The sequence below is a fragment of the Copidosoma floridanum genome, unplaced genomic scaffold (genome assembly GCF_036245765.1).
Source record: "Copidosoma floridanum isolate Cflo_tuat_1 unplaced genomic scaffold, Cflo_Japanese_pri ptg000014l, whole genome shotgun sequence".
Classification (NCBI taxonomy): domain Eukaryota; kingdom Metazoa; phylum Arthropoda; class Insecta; order Hymenoptera; family Encyrtidae; genus Copidosoma; species Copidosoma floridanum.
The window spans coordinates 4,025,459-4,051,134 of record NW_028321891.1 but is presented as its reverse complement, the minus strand read 5'-3'; the positions used below and the strand labels follow the sequence as shown (position 1 = coordinate 4,051,134).

Here is a 25,676-nt window from a genome sequence, read left to right as displayed (position 1 = left end):
TATCCATACGTGTCGTGTCAAAACACTTTTTTTCTTTTCTATGTAAATTTTGCACGTCACAGAATTGCGTGTATTTTGTACTCTGACAACACGTGACGTTACTCGCGTTTGGCCTTCTGGTAATTTATGTACGTGTATATTCATGTGTAAACATAATTTATAGGTGATATTCTTTTTCCATTGAAAAGTAAATACCTGTGGCTACACGATCGGGCGCGCATGTATTTATAAATAATAATAATGTTATTTTACGAATGCACTCCGATAATTTATTCGATTTAATTTCCTTGCGTCAATCATCGGTGCACATCAAAATGTATACTAATCGACGGGTATGAAGTTAAATTTCCCTCGATTATTGGTTGTCGATTATCATCAGTTGCAGCAAAGCAAACAGTACCTATAGCTCATGCATTTGTGAAATTTCAATGAAATACGGAAATTCGATGAAAGAGGTGTTTTTTTGTAAGTTTGCACATTGTCTGAATTTATCAAAAAGCACATATAAATTCAAGAATAAAAACTTTGATAGAAAATCTTTCATAACCAGTTCAAATTTGCATATTTTTTAATTTGTATTTGTAGACTAATGTATATGCAAATGTGATAACTTGAAACTTGTGTAACATTTTTGGCTTTGTTTATAAAGAAAAAAATAATTTTACCAATTTTTTGAGCCAAAACTAAAGAGGAAGTTAAAAAAAATATCTGCCAAGATCTCTGGCAATTTTCTGTTGATATGTGTCCATTATGTTTAACTGGATACATATACGGAACGTTGCTTCGAGATAATATGCATATGTGTATTACAAACGTGAAAGCTACTCAGGCACTTGGACTCAATAAGTATTTTATTTGTCCATGCGAGTAAAGTGCCTGTGTTACTGTCACATTGCTGGGATATATCTATCACTACCATTAGGAACTGTCGACGGAGCATTTGCATTCAGCACTTTAGTAAATTATCTTTTGAATGAACTTGCAATTGTCGTCGTTTTGAGTGTATATAAATTTTTTTTTTCACGCCAACAATAAGATTTCCTTTCCTGCATCCTTTTTCTTTTTCTCTGCCTCTCTGTCACCTTATTTTGCAATGAAATAAAACCGCTCTAGCACTATTTAAAGTTTCGAAATCCAACCAGACCCAAGGCTTAACAATTTCCGATGCCATCAACGTTAAATTTCCTCTCTGCCCACATTCTACACCTCTCAAATGGTTTCCCGTAATGGAAATTTAATTGAATTTTCTTGCTCGAGCATTTTTTTTTTTTTTTTTTTTTTTATTCCCAGATGTCGTCACTGCGTTTCGTCTTCTATTCTCCTAACGTGAAAATGTAATTATTATTTATTACATGCCTGCTCTACCTGCACCTGTATACGTGTATCTTAGTACTCTTCAAAATACGTTGTGTATACACTTTTTTTGTGGATACAATAATAGAAAATTAATACTCAAGCTTACCTGATCGAAATCACTACTACAATTGTTGTTTTTCGAGCATTTTTTTATCACGACTCGTATTACATATAATATGTGCACAACAGTTATTAACTAATATTATTATTTTGCATCGGCACATTTTAATTAATTTGAAAGAGCAAGATTATTTTTTGTTCTCGACATATCCAAAAGTGTATCGTGTGACACAAGTACTTTTGAAACAATCGACCTTTTGAACAAACGCCAATTAATCATTACACACATGAGGGTCGAGAAATGTTGACTTTACACTCATACATCGGGGACTACACCGTAGTTAGAACATATAGCCACAGGGTTTACCCAAGTCATTTCAGCTTAGCACTTACGGCTTGATTAGCTTATACGACCTACTTCTCGCACACTCCGTGTAAGAATCTGCAATGTACGAAACGTAATAGTTTTGTTGAAGTTTTCGAAGACGATTCACTTTCAAAATGCGTACATCTGTCGAGGCAAGGGGGGTCCAACGAGCTAGGAACGATACATAGTTTTTTGAGTATATTCAATGGATGTTCCAACCAACGGAACATTTGTACATCCATGTAATTAATAGCGCAGCGCGCCGGACCATCCCGAGGATCGATCTGCTGGCGTTGCTGTCACACTTGTTCCCGTGTATATCTCTTGCACGCGAGAGATGTACACAACGTGCAGTTGCGTATGTCCGTTCTTAATCACAGTCTATTCGCGCTGACTAACTGCAACCGAGCAATGTATATACATATCAGTAGCATTGACGGGTAGCGACGATGACGACGACGACGTCAGAAAAGTTACGACACACTCGAGCGCACACGATGCAGATTTCGAGCCGCTCGATCGTGTGTGCATAGTAGGCGAGACATGTTGGACTAAGTATAGTTGATCGCTAATACCTACTTGAGGCTTTTGTTTCTATTTCTCCTTCTTCTTTTTGTTTCTTCTTGGTCAACGCTGTTGTCGCGCCGACAACTGCCAGATACCCTGCAGAGAGCACGGACCATTTGCATACGGTCTATCGATGTAGTCGTCGTCGCGCGCGATACTGTCGATATACGATTATCGTGCTCAGATTTCCTTTGTTTCCTACTTGTGGTCTTCAAACTTTCGCTCAACTCGCGTCCGTCGATTTGGTTGCTTCGAATCATGAAAAAACGGTAATTAGGCGTTTGATTGAATTGATTTGGGATCGAATGAATAAAAGGACAACAATTTTAACACTCAAGTTAAATTTCAATTTTACCATTTAAAGGTTTTGTACACGCCGGGAATTCCGATTGCCTCGCGATAACGGAGGTTTTTCTTTCGTTGATAAACAGTAGAAGAAAAAAAATATTTTCTACGATGTATACCAACTACTCTTCTGCCGACGAACAAACTAGCGCATTCCACTTGGCTCCAGCCATTATACGTGTATATGTATGTATTGTATGACGACGATGATAAAAAAAAAGCACTTGCGTAGCAGCTGTACAGTGTTCCGCGTGTGTTGGATCAAGTGGCAAACAATGCTCGTTCAAGTTTGACATTCGGAGGTTGCTTGGTACGTGAATTCAACAACTATCACAGATAAATGGAACGATACGCCCACGCTTATGAATTCAGTGACGATCTCGCTGTTGTGTATAGCCTTGTCTATTCTGTGCGTAAATTACTCTTACCGTCCAATTGGGAATTTCATCATTTAGGAGTTTCGGACAAAAGACCAAACGATTTTTCTGTAATTTATCGTACGTAGTCAGTGTTTTTTTATCTTTTTTCATTTAAGTCATATATATATTTACTTTAAAATTACTCTTGAAATTATAGTAGATCTCGAATACTTTTCTTCGTTGAGTATATCAATGATCTCAGATCGTGTACTTTCGACAAACAAGCGTCTTTGCACATTTCAACTTCAATATAAGAAGTATGTTGGTGCTTGTGGTATATAATAAACTCTGAGCGAAATTAAAAAGTTCAAAGGCCGCGACGGCTACGTCACGTCTAAAAAAAAAGCAAACCAAGTGACCTGTATCCCCCACATAAATCGAAAATACAGGTGTGCTTGGACATGGTGTCGTGGTACAACTGTCGCAAAATGTTTCAGCACTGCGTGTAATCACGTTACAGTAGACGAGCCTGTGTATAGCTTTACTTACACGACATGCGAGAGATCGAAAATAAGCGCAGCTTCTGCAAAATCCTCAACGTGGAACATTCAACTTTTAAAGTGCCATTTCTACTGCATCCCGACGAGCACGCGATTAGCCAGTAAATATATGTATATAAGGTCGTGAGCCGCGTTCTTTGTGCAAAAAGTTTGTCAAGCAAGCGTTTTTATTTGTATGTGCTGTGACACATAAAAATTATCCCGAAAATTATTTGATCAAAAAGTTGATACGATATGAACTTTCTGCAGTTATCAAAAAAAGTAAAACTATATTTGCATTTGGGAGATGTACATTTTTTTTTCACTTGGTATAAATGTCATATACCTGCACCTAAACGGTATTGAATCGTGCCACTGTCGCTTGAAGTCGAGCGACTTGTAAAAAAAAAACTTGTGTGCTTCATCCTCTGACTCATAATATAATAATAATAATAATAAAAAAAAAAAAAAAGGATTTGGATGAAAAAAAACTTTTTTCCAAAGAAACAAAGAGATATATATGTATATACTTGTTACGGGGGGTGTATAGTGCACGGAGAGGACAATACCCATCTTGGATTGGCAAACGATAAAAATTTACGTAAAGCGATTACGTGACGAGCGCACCGCTCGAATGATCGAAAGGCTCAGTCTTATCTCAAGGACGCACCTGTTTCACGTTTGACTCTAAAAAAAAAAAAAAAAAAAAATACACACTTTATCACCCTTTCTTTTTCTGCGGATGGTATAAAACGGGTTTCCGATTTCGAAAGCTCACGTATGCGCGGGCAGCTCCTCTATGATTTTATTCACCTCGACGTCTCCGAGCTTTTTGCGTATTGTATTATTTGCTGTGAATTCGCTGTAGGAAGCGCCGAGGGCGAATCGAGTTATACCAGCACCCATCAGCTATCCATTGGAAAATAAGGCTTCGATAGTTTTTGGTTTCCGATCACAAATACAATATTTCAAAGCGAATTTCCGTGCAAAATTTTATTACGATTGGAGCATTTTTGTTGTAGTTTAATTTATTTTTTATACCGTACAACTCTTGAGGTAAAAATTAACAGTATATAGAAAACCTATAGTTGAACAAGTCAAGGGGCCCAAACAATGTTTATCATCTAAAAATAGAAAATATAATGTAATATGTATAATAAAAAATAAAAATCTTTAATTTGCAGGAGGAGGAAGAGGTAAGGGAATAGCAGTGCGCATTAGTAGAGCAACCAAGATGACCCGTTGAGGGAAGACTCGATTAGTCGAGAAAACCAGCACCAGAGAGAAAAAAAAAAAAAGGAAAAAAAGAAGCGTAGGAGGAGGAGCTACACGGCGCGAGAGTGATCACAGCAGCTGTCCACCCAAGAGAAGGAGCACCACCACAGTCGGGGGATAGGAGAAAGAAAGAAAGTAAGAGAGAGAGAGAGGAGCGCGGGCTCCGCGCAGTGAGGGTCGCAGCAGATGGGAGAAGCTCCGGCTGGGCCCGCGAGGGTGATCAGTCGAGGAGGAGAGCCACGAGGGCAGCCGCCCAATAAGCCCGCCAGGAGGCGCCGCCGCCAGAGGCCCGGACCCCGGCCCGGAGCTTTGCCCGGCCGCGGCCCGAACCGCCTCCTCCACACTCGACAGACCCGACCACCCCGACAAGCTGGAATTGATGGAGTTGGAGAACATCGTAGCCAATACTGTCTACCTAAAAGCGAGAGAAGGTCCGTTTCTTTTTTTTTCTTTTTTTTTTCTTTCATTATTATTAATTTCTTTTCTTTTTTTTTTTCTTTTTTTTTTTCTTACCCACAAACTCTATATACTCGTTCTTATTTATCGCCACTATACCCACGCTTGCCTACCTGGAATCTATTTTTTTTTTTTTTGAATGCATTTGAGAGAGACGTCTTTTTTTTTTTTCTCTCGTGTTTTTCACGTAAACGAAACGCACGCGATAAAAATCAAGGCTCTTTGAGAATAAAAATATTGCCATCTGCGTCATCGTTTGATCAGCTAAGAATGAAAAAGAACATTCAAATGATGTTTACGTCTCCGCGGAGAGATCGGGGGAGCCGCATAAAAGCCAAGAAAGTAGAAAAACACTCGCGCCGCAACCAACGCCTTTTTTTCTCCCTTTTTTTCTTCTTCTTCTTCTTCTCCTTTTACACGTATATACATCTGCGCAACAATCTCGATTGGAATGTAAATATAGGTATATGCTTACCCCCTGATGGGCTTGTTATCAATACCTACTTATTCAATTTTTTTTCCCCCCGTTTGTTTTTTTTTTTTTTTTTGGGAAATAAAATGTGACGGATGCGCTATCAGCTCCTCTCTGCAAACCAAAAGCAAATCAAATATATTTAACGAGGTCTAACGATCCATATTTTTTGTACAACCATTATTTTGTCGTTGGATAACGTTAATTGGCTCAAATTAATATTGATAGTGGACGCCTCGTAATCGCCCAAAATAATCTAGATTTTTTGGAAACCCCAATGACATGCAAAGGAAAAACATTTTGGATATTAAATTGAATTTGAATACACTTTAATTATTTGATTAGTATAACGCGTATATATCATTCGCAAGCTGGTGATATATTGAAAATATAAAGGTTCTACCGGCGTATTACTTGCCGGAGCGGTGAAGGACGATGATTTATCAGTTATTAAAAAAAAAAAAAAAAAAAAAAAAAAAAAAAAGGCGATACGAAAGAAAATGGAATACATGACAAGGTCGCTTTCTACGTTGACTAGTATGTATGGTAAAATAACTTTTCTCATATATATTACGCTGCGCCCGGACTATACCAATGCATTGTATTTTGAAACGTGATGTGGAAAATTACGTGGCTCAATTAAATTAAGCTCCCGGTAAACAAGACAATTTGAATCTTAGCCGTGCACGAAAGTGTCGCAAATATAATTGAATGACAGAGTATATAATGTCGCTTAACCCGGGTACCTCGCGTTACGATGAAAAATACGCTCGTGTGTGCCATTGTTTCTCGGTAAATGAAAATTGAGAAACGCAGGCTGGAAATGGAAAAGAGGGTATGTATAAGTAATGAGTCGAGACGAAAGAGCGATGGTTATCGAAATAATCGAAATAAGTGGCACGAAACCAGAGCGGGGCAAGGAGAGCACGTTACATATACACCATACGTGTTGGCCTTTACGAGCGTGTGTGTGTGTGTGTGTGTGTGTGTGTGTGTGTGTGTGTGTGTGTAACCTGTGTGTATGTAAATATTATCAACGCGTGTATGTACACAGATATTGTGTATCGAAAGGATCATGCAGGCGTGCACGTGTATGTATAGGCGTTGGGGCGCGTGTAGCCGACGAATAGGTGAACTGGAGCGTCCAATATTGATTTCCCGAACGACCCAGCGATGTAGGTGCACATACGTATAACATGTATACCTGTATGTAGCTTACCTTCTATAGCTCTTTAACCACCAGCAGCAACACTGTGTATGGTGTATGTGTGTATATACAGCAGACTGGGGGAAGAGGGGGGCGATAATGGCTTATGCTGTTCCGCGAGGACAGCTTTCTTCGCTCGTGCACCTGCGAAATTCTCGACACGAGGAAAGCGGCAAATTCACGACAAATTATTAACGACCCGGAACGCGGCGACCAAGTTCAAGATCGCGTCTGGAGACCCGTTTGCGTCTTTATTTTTTTTCTCCGTTCGCTGCAGGAAAATTGGATGCACGTACAACTATTTTCTTTTTTTTTTTTTTTTCTTTTTTTTTTTTGGAAGTTGTCGGAAAATTCAATTGACAGCTGCTATAAAATGAATGGGGTTCAGCACGCAAAAAGTAGACTTTGCAAAAACGTTGAAATTTCAGATGCACATTTTTTTGGCGCTGCTTTGCTTTTATTACGTCGATCGGAGATTGAAATATTCTAAAGATTTTACACATGTTTTCGAATTTTTTTTTTTTTTTTTTAACTTTTTAACAATATTATGACGCGTGAGGTTTCACCACACCTCTATTTGAGGATTAGAAATAGTGTCACCTGCCTTTTTTATTAAGATGAGTATTCAAATTTTCAATCAGGTCGCTATTTTTTTTTTTTTTTTTTTGTTGTCATTTTACCATCAATGTCAATTTGAAACGATTGAGAAACAAACTGTCGCGGTGCATAGGTTGCTAAGCTACCTCGAGCACTTCGCAAGTCAACCTTTTAGCTAATATTTATCAATTTACTCGAGTGTGAAAAAACTGCGAATTCCGAGTCAAACGATTCTAGTACATGCACATATATCCGCGCGCTTTTATCGTGATTAAACCGAACGAAGTGAAAAAACTGGCCGATACAAAGGGGCAGATAACACGAGCTTGTTTTTCAAATTCGAGCAATACCGGCTACCGGTTATCGATGATTGAAGTGACGTTTTAATAAACCTTGAATTTAATCTAATTTGTTGAAATGGCCACAGTGTGCCATTCAATTTAAATAGGTGTTTACTCGTCGTTAATTGAAAAAAAAAAACCGTTTTTTTTCTTCACCTCATTACGTAATGTACGCGTACGATTTTCGATAAACCATCGAGAAACGAATATTCTCGTACATTTACCAGAAAATCAACGAAAAGTATCTTCACATGTTTCGTATACTTGCACGACCCTGAGGGTAGTATCGTACCGAAAGCTCGCGTGATTCGGACAATAGCGCGTGTCCTTTGGACTGTGTCACCCACGCGAGACTTGGAGTCGGGATAAGGAAAAAAAAAAAAAGTCAAGGTGCTCCGTCTTAATTTACCGTCATTATTTGAAATCTACTTAATACCGAGAAAACACGTGAAAGGCACACAAGTGAATAAAAGATAGGGGGGGTCGAGGAAAAAAGCATAACTCGGAGGGGTAAATTACACACGTGATGCCAAATTTTTCACATCTACATTACATGTACTATCAAAATTAATTTCCTCCATTTGTTTTCACTAGACAAAACAGAAAGCGATAAATGGTCGACAGAGTATATACTCGTTAAATTTAATCCGCGCAGGTGCTAAGTCGATTATTACCCAAAGGAAAATACATCGACCATCTCGTATACGAGTAGTAATCACCTCGCACAAGCGATGGGAAGAAATCAATTTCTTTGGCTCCGTCACGGAAAAACAAAAAGAAAAAAAAAAAAAAAACGAAAAAAAGGTGTGCCTGGGGTGAGCACTCGCACGTACCCTAGGACGGAAAATCAAATGGGAATTCCCCCTGACTCGTTTAATTGAAATCAGCGCGGCGGCGGGCGAATCGGGGAGGAACCGGAAATCGCGCTGATGAAAGGCCAGCCCGAACCGTGTGTTCCTGCCCCTCGTTTTTTTTTTTTTTTTTCTACCCTTCAAACTGCACAAAAGCACCGGCCTGATGTACATATAGAAAGTTGCCCGAAACAATAAAGTTTAAGATCGGGAAGAGGGGGAGGGGGGAGGCTATTCAATTTGTCGAAAGAAGTTGCGCCGCGAGCCGCAAGTTAAGACGACGCGTAAGTTGTTTGCAAACGAATACCAAATGAAAATTCTCTCGCTGGCGGCTAAAAGTTTGGGAAGGGCTCCAAACATACACGAACAGGGGTGGGTATGAATAAATACATGACATCAATGTACGTAGTATTATAGGTATACGTGACTGTGCTCTGAAACTTGTCAGCCGATAGCCTACATAGTTACAAAACAGAGTAGTCAGTGGCGTAATTTTTTTTTTTTTTTTTTTTATTTCAACCACTGATGCATACCGTACTAGGTGGGTGGGTGGGTAAGTAATGAGTACACACGTGACGCTACGTTACCACGCCACGCGTGCGTCAGTGGCCAGGGGCATGTGTTGATTTTGATAAATGCTGTTGCTGCCGTTGTACATATATATACACATGTATACCAGCGATACAAGGTTGTTTCCTCCCCTTCGACGCGTAGGACTTGTACCTATAACATACTCCATTCCAATGCGAAATAGACTCTTGCGACGCGTTATATTGTACCGGAGGTGCTCTAATCGGTGATAAATTTTTGTCATTGCGTCACCTGCTTGTACCCCATATATATATATATAGGTGCCACTTGTAAATTAAAGTGTATACATACACACGTGCTCCGGTAAACATAGATTTAATACCGCACAAATGCAGAGAGAGAGAGCTCATTGGGAAATCCAAGAGACGTATAATAAATATATATATACACACACTATCAGGTTGCCACTGCGCAGTTCGAGAGCCGCGTTAACTCGATAATTTATTGGACAGGTTGTTTTTTTCCTTCGTTTTGTTCATTCGGAAAAATAAATGGAGAAAAAAAAAAGAAGAAGAAGAAGCCAACCAACTGTTGACGGAGCAAAAGTTAATTCCCGCCTCCTGCTGACGCTCCGTGAATTTCAATTATACCAAATGAAAAATGCCTGGCGATGCGTCGAGGGACATTATTTATTTTATTTTTTTTTTAATCAAGCGCCAAAATGAATATTGTCGTCCTAGCTGGCTACCCTGTCCCTTCCGACGTTGACGTTATTTCGATTTCACGCTCATGCGAGCGAGTACAGATGCGCACGGGGAAAAAAAAGAAAAAAAAAAAAAAAAAAAAAAGAAAAGAAAAAGAGAGATAGGGGGGCGGGCACGTAAATGACGTAGTTGCACGCACATCGCGTTATACACGTAATCGAGGACCCAAAGGAGGAGGAGACACGCACACGCTTATCAGCCATGCATTGTCGCGCATCAGCTGCAGGCTGATAACAACGACAGCTTAGAGCACACTTTTATAAAAGAATGAGAGACCCGCGAACTATATACCGTAATAGGTTGTGTAGCGCTCCAGAGATTTCTGCTTGGCTCGACAAATTATTCCCTCGTTCCCCGATGCGCACGTCGCAATCAAGTCACAATTACCTTATACCGTACAGGTGCTTACGCGTATATATACATAAGGCCACTTGACTTCGTTATACGTATAACATGGATTTTCCACAGTTGTCAATAAACATGCTTCCTTCTTTCATTACCCTAATTAAGCCGTATCGGTTGGTCATTGCTGACGCGTCGATGGCGAGTGTATGTTGTATCTATACTTATGCATGTGTATGTACAGTAACGCGAAAAAAAAAAAAAAAAAAAAAGAGACGGAGAGGAGGAGATACGATTTATGACGATGAGCATTCACCTAGTAAGATAAGCGCATCATCGGCTGTGTTTACTCATGGGCTTTGGGACCATATTGTATATGCACACTCGCATGCCATCGGCTACAGCTGTACGCAAAATTGTGTGCGTAATTACCCGGTACTTAGGTTCAACGCGAATATGCACGGCTCACTTTTTTTTTTTTTTTTTTTTTCATTTTCGAGCACACGCGTGACTTTTGATTGTCCTATTGGAGAGTCGATGAAACGTTTGCCAAATTTTGATGCAAGGCGTCGATATACGGTGTGCATGTATGTCGAGTGAGACGCATTAAGTACCCAAGGGAACAACGTCATATACATCTCTCGAAGACGACGAGAGGCATTCGAGTACAACATGTACACCCGCGAGTACTTATATATTGGTATTCCGTTCCGGCTGACAATGTATAATATATGGTTGTTACCGTCGGGGATGAAAAGGAAGATCGAATAGCACCCAAGGTTTTCTCAATGTCCCTCAGCTATTGCCGAGGAAAACTCTCTGTATCTGCACTCCCCCGAGTATCTCGTGGCACATCCCTTTCTTATTTCCACCCGTATACGATATAACCAGCAATCCCGAAAACTGTCGACTCTCGAGTCCCATTATTATGTAATAGTGTTTATTATATTTTGTTATTTTCCTTTCTGCTTGCAGGCGGTGGTGACAGCAACAAACGAAAGAGTAAGAAATGGCGCAAGATACTCCAGTTCCCGCACATATCCCAGTGCATCGGGCTCAAAGATAAACTCGGTAAGTCCCTCCGCACGTCAAACATATACATATTATTATTATTATTATCATGTCTTTTTTGTGTATACGTGTGTGTCTTCCTTCCCGTCCCCTCCCTTTGTTTTCGAGACCCATCATCCATTACCCATCACCCCCCCCCCTGCCCCGTGTACAGCTGATACGAAATAAACTGTATATGTATACGTGATTAATGATGTATCGGGCCACGGCGTTAGTCTTCCTTCGCTCCGAATGTTGCATTTTTCAGAGATCTGGGATTCCCCCTCCGGTCGTCCACCATATAAATATATACTCTCTTTGTCCCGATGTGCTTGTATAAACACACCTCCCGTTGATTACGAAGGACTTCATCAATTTTGTATATGGAGAAAGCCGACACGTGCCGGCGCCAAGAAGGACCGAAGCGTAAAAGGTCAAAGAGAAAGAAAAAGAAACAACCTCCGTTTACAGGACTATATAATATATGCGTGTGCGCGTTGTGGGTTATATTGGAATAAGCGAGGGTCGCGGGGCTGTATGGGAGATTTGAGCCTTTTTGCGGTGGTGTGCGTGTAGAAGCGCAAGCTCAGCGATGAACCAGCCCGACCCTGCGTGTGTCCTTCTCGTGTAATTCGCACACACCCCCCTACTTGCAACCGAGTCAACGTTAAACAAGTCAGCGTATTGTTGGAAGTAGCAGAGATATATATGTATATACGGACGGCGCTCGGAAAGAGGGTCTCGTTGAAGGGTACGTGCATTAATAAATATGTAAAATATCAATGGAGAGAGTAGACTTACCTATATGTGCGTACATGTATAGAGAAAGAGGGGCATATATACAGTACCTACACAATATTCCTATCGCGCGCGCGTCCACCCTCTTGCCGTGTAATTGCCATCACCGCGTGTTTCCGACGTTTCTGCGATTCCAATGGGCGTCCCTCGATCTTCCACCCCTCGAGCTTTTCTCCCGTGCACCAACATATACATATAATCTGGCTGCTGCTTTTTCCTCCTAGCTCCTGCCGTAAGGAGATATTCCGTGCCGCGTTGTAGACTTTCCTTCTTCGTGTATAATTGCTCGCTCACCCGAGAACGGGAGAGCCAGCTTTTCCCGCCAATCACGGGAGAAGTTACCAAGCTCCGCGCCGTAAAACCCTCTGCTCCTCCTCCGGCTTTGTATATGTTTGTGGCTTTTCTTTTTTCTTTTTTTTTTTTTTTCCTCCGTAAATAGCTCAACGGCCGAAAACTCTCTGTGGTAATTATACTATACTTCGTGGGCAGTAATTGGTTGACCTCCCTTTTTTTTTACCGCACGCGACTCCCGTCGATCCATGCAAATCGTACTCCGAAATTCAATGGAATGGCTTTGTGCCGGTGCGTGGAAAATGAAGCCCCTCCGGTTAAACATTACAAAGCTATATAGGTACAGTGTGGAGGAAGAGGAAAGGAGAGGGTTGGGAAAAAAAAAGCTCCTCCCTGGAAACGAAAACTGTTGCATCGAGTGTATTTTCACCCGGTAGTTGCCAAGGTAACTGCAATTTACTCACGAAGGCCCTCCGTTATCTTATCGTTCTAACTATACTCTTGCACGTATACACACTTTGATCGATCCCCGAGAAAAGAGCAGCACATCGGAATGGTTTTCGGCCCTGCGTTTGCGCACATTTATACCGTGGAATGAAAAAAAAAATGTGGTTAAAACAACCACACGGAGGGAAAGGGCGAAGCGAGATAACGGAATCGGGGGGAGGGTAAAAGTAAAATCAAATTTCATTGCGTAACATTCACATCGACGGAGCCCTTCAACAGACGAAGCGCGATCGAGCAAACCTAACTCTCCCTCCCCCTGTGTTCTTCTTCTCGGATTAATCAATGCCAATAACCGTGCCGACCCTATATATATATATATCCTCCCACATTGCTCTTGGATTATTAAATCTCGGGGTTGGGTGGATGGGAGTTCCATCATACGTGCACCACCAACGCCCGCTCGGTGTTTGCCGGGCAAACAGTCGCGTAAAATAGAGCGCTTTTATCAGAGCTATGCGCTATCTCTGCCAAGGCATTATATACATATACGCGCCTCTCGATACGCACGTACACGTTTATGTGTATGGATACACGAAAAATAAACTCACTCGTACGTATACGTGTATATATGTATGTACTGTTGTTCGTGAAATCAACGAGACCAACTGACGCGCTAGATTTATCATCCGGTCATACTATTATATATATATACACCGATCCATCTTATACGTGTGTACGTGTATACGTGTGAAACTGCTGTAGATTTTCGATGGCGACGCCCTGGAAACTTAACGGCTAGGTCGCGTCAATCACCGTTTCTATTGTCGAAATTGACTGAGTGTCGTATCGACGCAGCTGCTTCCATTGTTACAAGTATCGGCTTTGTTATACGCATGGCATATATATACGCAACTACATTTTACGTAACGTTTATTATTGGATATTTACATAATAAGTATATATATGCCTTGCACGAGTTGAAGAGTAAACGCGTATACAATTTAGCAACTGCGCGCCGCTCCACCTTGGAATCGAGTTACGGTGCGAGCTTGTTACTCGTATTTTGAGTACTTTTTCAAAACTATATACAACACTTGGAAAAAAAAAAAAAAAAAAAAAAAAAAAAAAACTTACTTTACAGTGGGAGGTGATTTGAAATCTTGACACGTGAGCCGAAAAAAGCGAGCTTTGGAAAAATAATTGAAACGTCCTCCAAGTGAGGCAAGCGTTTAGCTAGCCGTATCCAGGGGATTACGAGTAGTTGTCGAGCTCCTAAATCTGCAGCTGAAACTTCCCTCGTAACGACACGGCGTAATTTTCACCCACGTGTTTATCCGCGCCCCGGCGAAAACTTTCCCGGAAAGAGAGTCACCTACGTACATACAAGTAAAACTTTTCACGGCTCCGTTCTCGCAGGCAAACGTTAAGTATTCCCGCAAACTCGGTCCCCTTGCAGGAGTTGCGACCAACTCGTTCAACGGTATAGGTGTACGTACGCACGCTGGAAATTTAATTTCACTTTCGGGACTCGGTCCGTGATTTATATATAGGCTAAGTTTTCAGACGAATTTGCCGTACAACCAAGTACTATACTCGCAAAACGCATGAGTGCATGGCATCGGAGAACCACGGCTTATCAGACGCGCATCGACCAAAATGCACTACTTGTGATGAGTGTTGGAGGGGTACAGTTTCCGGTCACCGGAGAAAGTAGACAATATATATCATAGCGAGGAGAGGAATCGAGTATCGTTTCAGCCGTGCTCCGAGTGGAAAAGCGCGATGCTTCCTCCCTCAAAAGTCGTTCCGACAACTTGTGTTACGCCGGTACGTATGGGGAGAAAGGATAATGGAAGGCAATCGGTTCGGTTGACGCAAAATTTACGAAAATCCATCACAGTCGCGAGTTTTTTTTTTTTTTTTACTTACCGAGCGTCGCCGGAGATGTTACTCGTTCCTGCGACAAAGGGACGTCGATTTTTTTCACTCGTTCCGGGGCTAAAAAGAGCACTCGCCAGGACGACCCCTATTGGACTTACCGTCTCGGCTCGCTTCCTTTGAAATCTCTCGACTTGCTGTTTGTGTACGAGCGTGTCTTTTCCCTGCTGGGGGTGACTTGCATACCTATATACGCACATGTTTGTTTGTCCTTGGAAAGGACTCCATACAACATAATACGTGAAAGACGTTCTTCTTAATTGAATGTAAAAAACTTTTGAGCTCGAGGTAACTTTTTTCCTTTTCTAGAAAACTTTACGAGCAATTGAAATAGTCAAATCTGCACGTGATGAGCTTTTTGTGGGAGTAAAAGCTAGTACAACTACTCTCGAGAATATACGTTTCGATGAAATTGCATATACATGGCTCCTGTTTCAAACACGCAAAAACTGAATGCAGCGTCACTTTGGCCATACTCAAGCTGTCGCATCGAATTGTCAACGATATTTCAACGGCCTGTACATTTAAGAGATGAAGCACGCGTATATTCACGCTCGGAGGACACCCGGTGATTTACAGCTGACCCGATTGTCCGCGACCCGCGTTGTATTCCCATGTTAATTTCACCCAATGGCGGAATTTTTCCTCCCATCGAATCGTAATTTGGTGGAAGAGAGAAAGATTTACCGTCACTGTACCGGTAGATTAATAGCATCTCTAGGCTCAATTTGCCCGATGATCCTACATTTAGTTAATTAACTGCGGGTACATACACACGCGAAAGATGGAAAAAGAAAGAGCGAGGAAACAATGGGTTATTATGTACCTACACCTGCGACGACGTATACGTGCTACTTTAGACGTCTCATTAGGCGGAAAACAGTTGGTAGTCTTGTGTACAGCAAACGCTTATCTCATTGAGATGCACGATCTAGGTATAGCAAAATTCACCCAAGTTGACTCGTGATGCACCTTTTCCGCTGGATCCCAATTGGCGCTCGAGTATGTAAAGTAAACCATATAGTGGACTATATCATACAGTTGTTTGTGCATCTCTTCTCGCGCCAAACTTTCGCTCGGAACGCGGGGCGCCCCTTATTCTTTCGCTTACTTACACGTAAGTATACACTCACTGTGTAGTTTAATTGACGCTCTCTTTCGGAATTCGTATAGTTTGGGAACCGAGCCGGTGCGCAATGGATGTGGACAAATCTGCTTTGCAAAAAGTGCCAATCTGCTCTATTGGACTTGGCCATTTTATTCGGAAGGTGGAGCCATTTTCTTTCGTCCCAGCGAAGTTGATTGCGAGGACTTTTTTGTCCACTCACTTGTCGCATCAAATCGAATCGCACGATTCGGAGATCAAAACGATGACCGGAGAGAATGGGTTGCGCTCCGGTGGCGTGTACACAAATTGCGTCAATTTGACCCGAGGAGTGCTCGAGCAGAAAAAATAAATTGCTCTCGTTAAGGTTTTGCGTCGCCTTCGCCGCGGCCCTTTGACGATCTCTCACCGTCGTCGTCGCGGTAATGAGAAAGTTGGGCGACGAAGCGTGCACGAGCATCGCCAAAGATGCATCCGATGGAAAATCTACATGAATCTCGGATGAAAGTATAACTGCTCGTCCATCGGATACTTAACAGAAAAGGAACTCTTAACTTGTCGCGCTGTGCTTGAGTTAAGTTTTTCATTTCCCACGCGCCCGCGTAGGTATACACCACCTGCGCGAAATTTTTCGTGGATTTTTAACGAGACTCTTGATGAAAATCAATCCGGACAAACTCGAGTGTGCACCCCTCGGAATGGAAAGGGAACTACATGTCGATGAAGCAGAGGGTACATTGATGATAATAAAGCTTTGCTCCCGATTGACTAAATTATTATCAAATGCGCTCCGCAAAGAAGCATAGTTCAACCAAGTCGCTACGATTGCGAACTGTATATTGCAAAGTCAACTGCAGAGTACATTGCGTCGCTGTGGGTAGCGGGAAAAAAAAAAATAATAAATACCAACGCCAGCTGCAGCAGAGCGCGATACGATACACCGTGCAACCCGACACTCTGGACCAGACACGGCCCCGCAAACCTCCGTACGGATTTTGAAAAATCGCAGACTCGCCTTTAGCAACGACCGATTTCACCCAATCCACCCGTGGTTTGTTATACCGAACGTACTTATCTAACGATACGGCAATAAAGAAACCCGTGCGATCGCGCGTTACAATATGGCACCTCTTGGAGTCGTCACCCGATACCCAAACGAAAGATCGAATTGCAAATTTCGCAATAATTCTAATGGCATCGGGGAAGAAAAAAAAAACCAAACCATATAATATACACCATGTCTACGCACATAGTTCGGGTTACACCGCGGACGCGCTTACGAAATTAGGTTCCTTTTTCATCCGATGATCCCTCCAATTCGTTTGCAACGACATTTAACACACATATATATATGTATGTATATTAAAAGTGTAGGTATATATTGTATATAAAAATGTATAATACGTAATGTGTGTGGTTCGCGTGTAGACATAAGGTACGGCTATGTGGTGGACCAGCAGCCGATCGGCCGGCTACTGTTCCGGCAGTACTGCCAGGACAAAAAGTCGTCGTATCACCGGTACAATTTGTTTCTGGACTCGATCGAGAAGTACGAGGTGGAGATGGACGAGAATCGCACGGAATTGTCGAAAGTGTTGTTCGAGCGTTACTTGAAACGCGAGGGCTCCGAGGTCACGAACGTACTCAACGACGCCCTCATCTCGCAGTGCGAGGAACGCCTCGGCTCCGCCGGCAAGGAAATCTTTGCCGAAATCGCCCAGACCGTCAAGAACTTTCTGGCCGGCGAGCCCTTCGCCTCCTTCCTCACCTCCTACTACTTTTACAGGTGAGCCATTTTATACATATATAAATATGTATAAACACGATGATGGTAAAACTCCGTTTGGTCTGACGCGCGTGTAGGTATCTGCAGTGGAAGTGGCTGGAGGCGCAGCCGGTGACGTACAAGACGTTCCGCATGTACCGGGTGCTGGGCAAGGGGGGCTTCGGCGAGGTGTGCGCCTGCCAAGTGCGAGCCACCGGGAAAATGTACGCGTGCAAGAAGCTCGAGAAGAAGCGCATTAAAAAACGCAGGGGCGAAGCCATGGTGCTCATCGAGAAGAACATCCTCCAAAAGATCAACTCGAAATTCGTCGTGTCGCTCGCTTACGCGTACGAGACCAAGGACGCCCTTTGCCTCGTGCTCACCATCATGAACGGGGGTGACCTCAAGTTCCACATATACAACATGGGCGGTGATCCCGGCTTCGACATCAACAGGGCGAGGTTGTTATCATTATTATTATTATTATTATTTTCTTATCATTTACAAAGTTGCGGTATAACATAAATATTATATATATATACGCGGGGCTGTCGGACAAAAGTTTCGATATGCGAAAAGTTGCTCGCGCTCTAATTAAATGCGCCCGGCCGAAAGTACAACGAGCTCAAACATAATATATACGTAGGTACGGTCTTTCGATTAAGCAATTAGAGCCGTGGGATTGATTGAATTGCCGAAATGTAGAATGTGCCGATGGCCCGTTTGGCTTATGAAACAAGTTTTCACGGCGCTTGGTTGTGTACCTTTGTTTTGCAGGTTCTACGCGGCGGAGGTCGTGTGCGGGCTGGACCACCTCCACCAGCAGGGCATCGTGTACCGGGACTGCAAGCCAGAGAACATACTGCTGGACGACCACGGCCACGTGAGGATCTCGGACCTGGGACTGGCGGTGGAGATAACCGAGGGGGACATGGTGCGCGGCCGAGTCGGCACAGTTGGTTACATGGCCCCCGAGGTGATCGACAACGAAAAGTACACCTTCTCCCCGGACTGGTTCAGTTTCGGTTGCCTTTTGTACGAGATGATAGAGGGCCAGGCGCCGTTCAGGGCGCGCAAGGAGAAGGTGCGCCGGGAGGAGGTGGACCGGCGCGTCAAGGAGGACCAGGAGAAGTACTCGCACAAGTTCACCGAGGAGGCCAAGTCCCTGTGCCAGCAGCTCCTCAAGAAGAGCCCCAAGAGCAGGCTCGGCTGCAAGTGTGGCCGCCACGGCGCCAAGGAGGTCAAGCTACACCCCTTCTTCCAGTGCCTCAACTGGAAGCGCGTCGAGGCGGGCATGTGGGAGCCCCCCTTCATCCCGGACGTTAGTACATACGTGCCTATACGCTCGTTACTCATCTTTTCTTTTCCTTTTTTTTTTTTTTTCCTCAAGCTCGGCACCACCCCCTTGCTCCTCTTAATGTCTTTTCCCTGTTCCAGGGCGCTCGTTTTTGTCACCCTTGGCTATCGATTTTCGCCCCCCCCCCTCCTCGTTCTTTTCCCTTGCCCCGTGGACGCCTGTGAATGTATTTTCTTTCAATCAATCCGGCTGGTGCGCCAACTTTTTCCCCATCAGCCTTGCGACAAAAATGCCCACCCACCCCCCGTTCTTATTTTTTCTTTCTTTCTTTCTTTTCTCAATGTGTACGGCCGATGAATTGAAAAAAAAAAAAAAAATGTTCTTTATGTCGCACAGCCGCACGCCGTGTACGCCAAAGATGTTCTGGATATCGAGCAGTTTTCCACGGTCAAGGGGGTCAATTTGGACGCAACGGACGACACGTTCTACAGCAAATTCAACACGGGCAGCGTCTCCATACCTTGGCAGAACGAAGTGAGTTTAACGCGGCAATGCCTATATGTATACGTGTGTACTTGGAGGGGGAAGCAAAAGAAAAGAGAGAACAATATATTCAGGATTTAATTAACTTTTTCAATGCTCTCTCTCTTTTTTTTTTTCTCCCTATCTTTCACAAGTTTACCGACGATAAAAAAAAAAAAAAAAAAAAAAAAAAAAAAAAGTATGAAAGTGGGTTTTTAAAGGAGTTCCCTCCTTTCATGAAAATAACCGTGCATCAGGAAAACTTTGGAAAAGTATGCGTGTAGTTGAAGGAAAAGAGGGGGAAAGCGACGATGATAAGAACAGCGGTAATAAAAATAATAAGCGGTCTTCTCGTCGAGAACGCAACAAACTCGGTAGCTGCAATTTTCGTACCTTTTGTTCGGCAGATGATAGAGACCGAGTGCTTCGAGGAGTTGAACGTGCTCGGCCTGAACAATGCGCCCACCCCGGATCTGCTGATAAACTACCCGCCGCCAAACAATGAGAACAGAGGCTGCTTCCTCTTCCGCAGAAAGGTATGTATGTGTGTACGTAGGTGCAAGCGGAGATTTTTTTTGTTTTTTTTTTAATGAAAAGCGCTCAGCTCCCGCTACCTCCACTAGCCATGTACCATATCGCGAAGAAAAAAAAAAAGAAAAAAAGTCGATGGATCTTTGTCTCGTCCCTCGATGTATTATATATTCATACGATCGGAAAAATTTGATTGCGCCGTTATCGAGTCAACCGTGCGGGGGAACAGGTACTCGTTATACAATAGACCACGTCAGCTGCCATTGTCACGAGATCATATTATTGTCTCGTATCTCGAGTGAGATCTCAATTAACTCGAGGCATCGTTTGCGCGGGGGACCAATAGTAAACCATCGATCGTTGCTCGTAAAAATACAATATACCGAAGCATAAATATGTCGGTAACAAAGTAAGACGAGGGTTTGTTGTTTCCCGGCAGAAGAAGCAGAGCGCACGGACCCGTCAGGTGCCCATATCCGAGTGCTACCTGCGGGAGTTGACGCAAAACCAAAGCACCGAGCTGCCGGCCAGCTGATCCGCGATGAGTCCCAGCAACGGCCACGCCACCAAGGTCACCACGACCACGACGACGTGCGAGTGCAGCCGCGAGGACTGCGACGACTGCTGTGGTCTGCGACGCCTAGCCTGGGACAAAAAGCACCTCGACGCTACCCCCGATCCAGTAGGCGAGCCATCCCAACGGCCCGAGTGATCGCGGATCGACGTCCGCGAGAAGGTTGCCCTCTCGTCGCTCATCTTATACGTTCTTCCTGTCGCTCGGTTCTTCTTTTTCCCCCTCCCCCATCGTATCCTCGTCATTCTAATTTAGAGAAAAACATATATATATATATATATTTTTTTTTTTTTCAATCAACCGAGAGAACCACAAAAGTGGTCGCATACGCTGGCTGTTTCGGAGAGGCGTATCGTCGATTGCGCGCAGAGAGTGCAAAAATACATTATACCTACGGCGCGAGTTACGTATACATAATCGTGTAAGATCTTTGTTCGCATACGCTTAGATAGGGTAAGGATCGCGAGTCGTGGATCATCGCGCTCTAGGAATTGTTGAGTCGTCGGGAATTCAATTTCAAAAATCGATCGACTCGGTGGCGTACGTTTACCTACATTCGGCGTACAGGACTTTTGTGAAAAGTCCCTGGGTTGCGCTGATTTTGTTCCGTTTGTGTTGATACCACATACTCCTGTATCAAATGATATGTTGTGCGCGTGGCAGCGAAAGAGGAAAAACAAAACGACAATTGTCGGATAGTGGAAGGGCAATTTTTAAGGTCAATAACGTTTACCTTATGTGGAAAAGAAAAGAAGTGGAAGTAAAGCTGTTACGGCTGTTCTTTATGAATTACATGTATATGTATAAATATATATCGTTTAAAACTTTTCCATTTTATACGTATAGGTATATATATATATATATATATACACACATGCGATGTATAGAACATATAGTATATCGTGCACGTATAATTTTGTAAAATTTTTCTGTGCGGAATTAACAAATGTTCATATATATATACATACATAAACTTTAAGCTAAGAACAAAAAATAATGAGATTATTTTATGTACGTATTTTTATCGCTATTTTACCGCTGTTTAACGAGGTCGTATCTATCCGCAGAACAACAACTGTTTTTTCTGTGTTTTTTTTTGTTTTTGTTTTTTTTTTCCTAATTCAATCAATTGAAGGTGCAAAGTCAGCACTAAATTGTGGTATACATGTGTATAGCTTCAATTGGGAAATAGAGCCCAAACTAGGCCGAAAAGGAAAAGACTCGCAACAAAACAGTAATAGGTACGTTTGAATCGTTCGGTCCATTGAGACATTTCTCGGGACGCCGTGCTCAGCTCAAATTGGCTTTGCACGCAGTATTCAGTCGACACGTGGCGAATAACATTCTGGTGACTTGACTGAATGTACGACTAGTTATCTCGACGTGCCAGTAAAAATTACTGGTGCACGTAGAACAGGGAATCATTGATATACCCCGAAAATTGTCAAATAAGAACTTTAGCGCACACTTAAACGCGTTGGAACTTTTTCTAAATGTATACTCGAGATTTATAAATAAACTGCTGAGACACACACATACACAGTCAAGTATCGCACACCCGTCCGAAACAAAGAATCTTTGCAATTATCTAAAAGTGTAAATTTATGTATCAAAAAAAAAAAAAGTAAAATAATTCTTCACAGTGAAAATTTCTTGTTTCGGCACTTGATGCTGGCTTAATTTATAGTTTACCATACATTACATGTACATGTATTAACGAGTATGGTTACGAGAAATTGACGAAAAAAAAAAAAACAAGCATTAAATTAAAAAAAAAATTCAAATGCAAAGCGTATCCTCGTTCTCATCTTATTTTATCTTAAATCTTGTAGATTCGTGCGCCTTGTATGCAGATATTATGTTTGCTCATTTTTTTCCCGTAACTTGCGTCTTATAAATTCTAATGAAAGAAATAAAAAAAACGTAAGGAGATTTACTAGCACTTTTTTGTTGCGCATAAACGCGTACCATTTAAAATTCACAATGAAACGTATTACGTAATTTTTACAAACTTTTTTACTTTTTAAACGTTTTACATGAATTAAAACTACACAAATACACTATTGAATAAAAAAGTTTTTACATTTTAAGAAAATTTTTTAAAAGGCGTATCTCCACTTTTACAATGATTTAACTGATAATTTTTTTGATATTAATTAATTATTTCACTGCCTGTGAATCATTGTCGTAAGAATGTAGTAAATCAAACAGCTAATTTTTTTAGCACTTTTTCAAATACTTTCATCAATTAATAATTTAAACTATGAGACTTGGATTACAAAGACAAGACAGCATACAATTAGTTCAAACTTTATGGTCATTGTACTTCTTTGAACTTGTAACTTTTACCAGCAAATAAATAGAGCTGTGACAATCCCAGAATGTCCCCTTAAAGATGAAGCATAAAATAAGAAAAAAAAGTCAAGGAGACGAAAAATAGTAATGCAAGAATAAAAATTCTATTCAAGTTGGTAAGATAAAAGTGATGTATGTATACAAAGCCTGTTCTTCCAAAAAAAAACAAAAAAATAAAAAAAAAACAATGCTATGTGAAGAGTAGATAAGGATGTATTGGACGCTCAAGAAAGAAAGTGAAAAAGTGGAGGGTAAATGCAAAGTAACAGAAACTCACTGCACAAGTTGCAACGTATTGAATCTCATTATAGTAAATCCGCGTAAGCGAGTAGAGCTGTTGTATTATCCGATTATTCATATGGATCAGCAGGTGTGTAATTTGTCACTGCGTAAAAATATAATGTATAAAAATATTTTTCCGTACGATGTACGACACGATGTAATCCGTTTTAGTACGTTTCACTTTGTTTTATTTTTTTCCGACCTCAAAGTCTGATTATAATAAGAAATTTACTTTCACAAGCTCAAATGCTTTCGCTCAAAGTGACTTCAACTAAACTATACTTTCCTTTGAGCCACTTTTCTTGACTCGAGCAATTCTGTCAATTCAAACAATACAGCTCACAGGAGCAATTTTATTGAGTAACATATATTTTACATCCTATACTGAAAATATATGTACGAAGGATTAATTGATTGGATTTTTTTTTATCGAGATAAATTATTTTTTATAACTTTGACAATTACAAAAAATATTTTTATGTAGTTCAGTGAAGAATGTTGCGTATGTATCTACTGCTTAAGCATTTCCTCAACAGCTGCATAATATGTGTAATATTTATAATGTACTAAAATTATTGTGTGCGACCGAGGAAAACTTGATGGCAAATGAAATAATTTACGTAAAAAGTAAAATTCCTAAAAATCTTAGTTTATTCGATGGCACGTTTAAGTACTTCATCAATAACACTTTTAAAATTATTTGTGCTTACAGTCTTGTCAAAAAAATTTGATACTGTCTTTTTTACAGCAAGAGATTATTTATTAAAGTCACTTGAAGTTCCAAGCTTCGTCACTAAAAGTCAAAATGTTATTTTAGAAGTATTGAGAGATTTTTGGTGATAAAGAGAATTATACGAGAAGCTGAATCTGTACCATTCCACTTTGGTGTTTGTTTATGTGCTAATACCAATTACGTATGACTACTTTAGAGTGTGAGGATAATTTTTCAAAATAGTCAAATTTTGCGGGTGTTTATATTCACTTGACACTAAGATAGTGATAATATCATAGAGAAAAAAGTTAAGGGAAACAGAGAGGAGTGCTAACGTAGCGCAAATAGTATTATAACTGACGATGTGCGATTTTAATAAGAACATGCTTGATAAATGAATAAAGTGAATTTAAAAAATAACAAAATGTACAGCAAAAAATCATTTTGTTCCTGATTTAGCAAAACAATTCCCTAACTTTATACATGTCTTATAATTATATATATATATATATATATATATATATATATATATATATATAATTTTATATATGTAATATATAATGTACGCTGAAATTTGCATCATGCAAAGAAAAATCAATATAGTATAAACAATTTAAAATTACAAACGATAACTTAATTTGATGATTGGTAATACATTTATATTTTGTTGAGTGATTATGAAAATAAATTACTTTAAACCTATTGTTTATGGTATATTTAAACGAACTCTTTAAAACAAAAAAATGTTATTTTCATTTATGCATTTGTTTGATCGATTACTTAACAAAAAGGAAAATAAAAACAGATGTATCATATATAGCATATATTTATAGCTTGTATATATTTATACATGAAAATATAAACACATACACATGTAACATTCGAAACAAGGTTGAATTATTTCACACACTGTTATTTTTTAACTATATTTTCGATCTCTGAACATGTTTGTTGTTTGTTGTTGCAATACTTTTTTGTATTTAACATTGGACGATATTTTTTTTGTGATTTCTCTTAGTACATTTATAGACAAAGAGTTGGAAATTTACAACTAGTAGGAGAAAAATAATTACTCTGGATTAACATGTATATACGCATTTTCAATTAGTTAATTCGTCCAATTTGTCAAAGCGTAAATAGATCCTTAGCTACTGCAAAATCGTTGTCTTTATTGAGTATAGCAGAGAAGCAACGTGCGTTCGAAAATTAAATTTTTTTCTTAATTACATTTTTTGTCATAAATGTATTATCAGCAAACATTTTTTTTCCTTGTATACAGTTATTACATAAATTTTATTACAATTCCGATATGCTCAGTGTACAGTTGATCCAAAATATATTCATGCTACTTTGTATGAAAATCATTTTACGATAGATTTTTGACGTCGTGGTTAAAAATAAGGTTTTAATCGGGCTTCATATTTACGTATCATGTACACATCTGTACAAAAATTCATGCTTTTTATTTCAGGTAGCCTTTTTGTTCTTGATATTTTTTACTTTTTTCCCTTTTTCTTACCATCTTTTTTGCCAAATACGTAAGGCGAGGGGTTAACCTAGAAAAATTTCCGGAAAAATTT

The 25,676-nt window shown here is 40.8% G+C and overlaps 1 protein-coding gene across 2 annotated transcripts in view; it reads left to right on the top strand.

The window, feature by feature from the left end:
* The window catches only part of Gprk2 (G protein-coupled receptor kinase 2), a 31,425-nt gene extending 10,714 nt beyond the window's left edge, over nucleotides 1–20,711 (top strand). The window contains exons 2-9 of one of the 2 annotated variants that reach the window (XM_089591848.1): nucleotides 4,778–5,299; nucleotides 11,405–11,500; nucleotides 17,487–17,844; nucleotides 17,922–18,284; nucleotides 18,601–19,144; nucleotides 19,517–19,654; nucleotides 20,050–20,178; nucleotides 20,613–20,711. In XM_089591848.1, the coding sequence (XP_089447974.1) occupies nucleotides 5,248–5,299; nucleotides 11,405–11,500; nucleotides 17,487–17,844; nucleotides 17,922–18,284; nucleotides 18,601–19,144; nucleotides 19,517–19,654; nucleotides 20,050–20,178; nucleotides 20,613–20,708 (1,776 nt within the window). In that variant the 5' untranslated portion in view covers nucleotides 4,778–5,247 and the 3' untranslated portion in view covers nucleotides 20,709–20,711. The remainder of the gene's footprint in view (nucleotides 1–4,777; nucleotides 5,300–11,404; nucleotides 11,501–17,486; nucleotides 17,845–17,921; nucleotides 18,285–18,600; nucleotides 19,145–19,516; nucleotides 19,655–20,049; nucleotides 20,179–20,612) is intronic. The other variant, XM_089591849.1, reaches the window with a different exon arrangement.
* The last annotated feature ends 4,965 nt before the right edge of the window (nucleotides 20,712–25,676 follow it).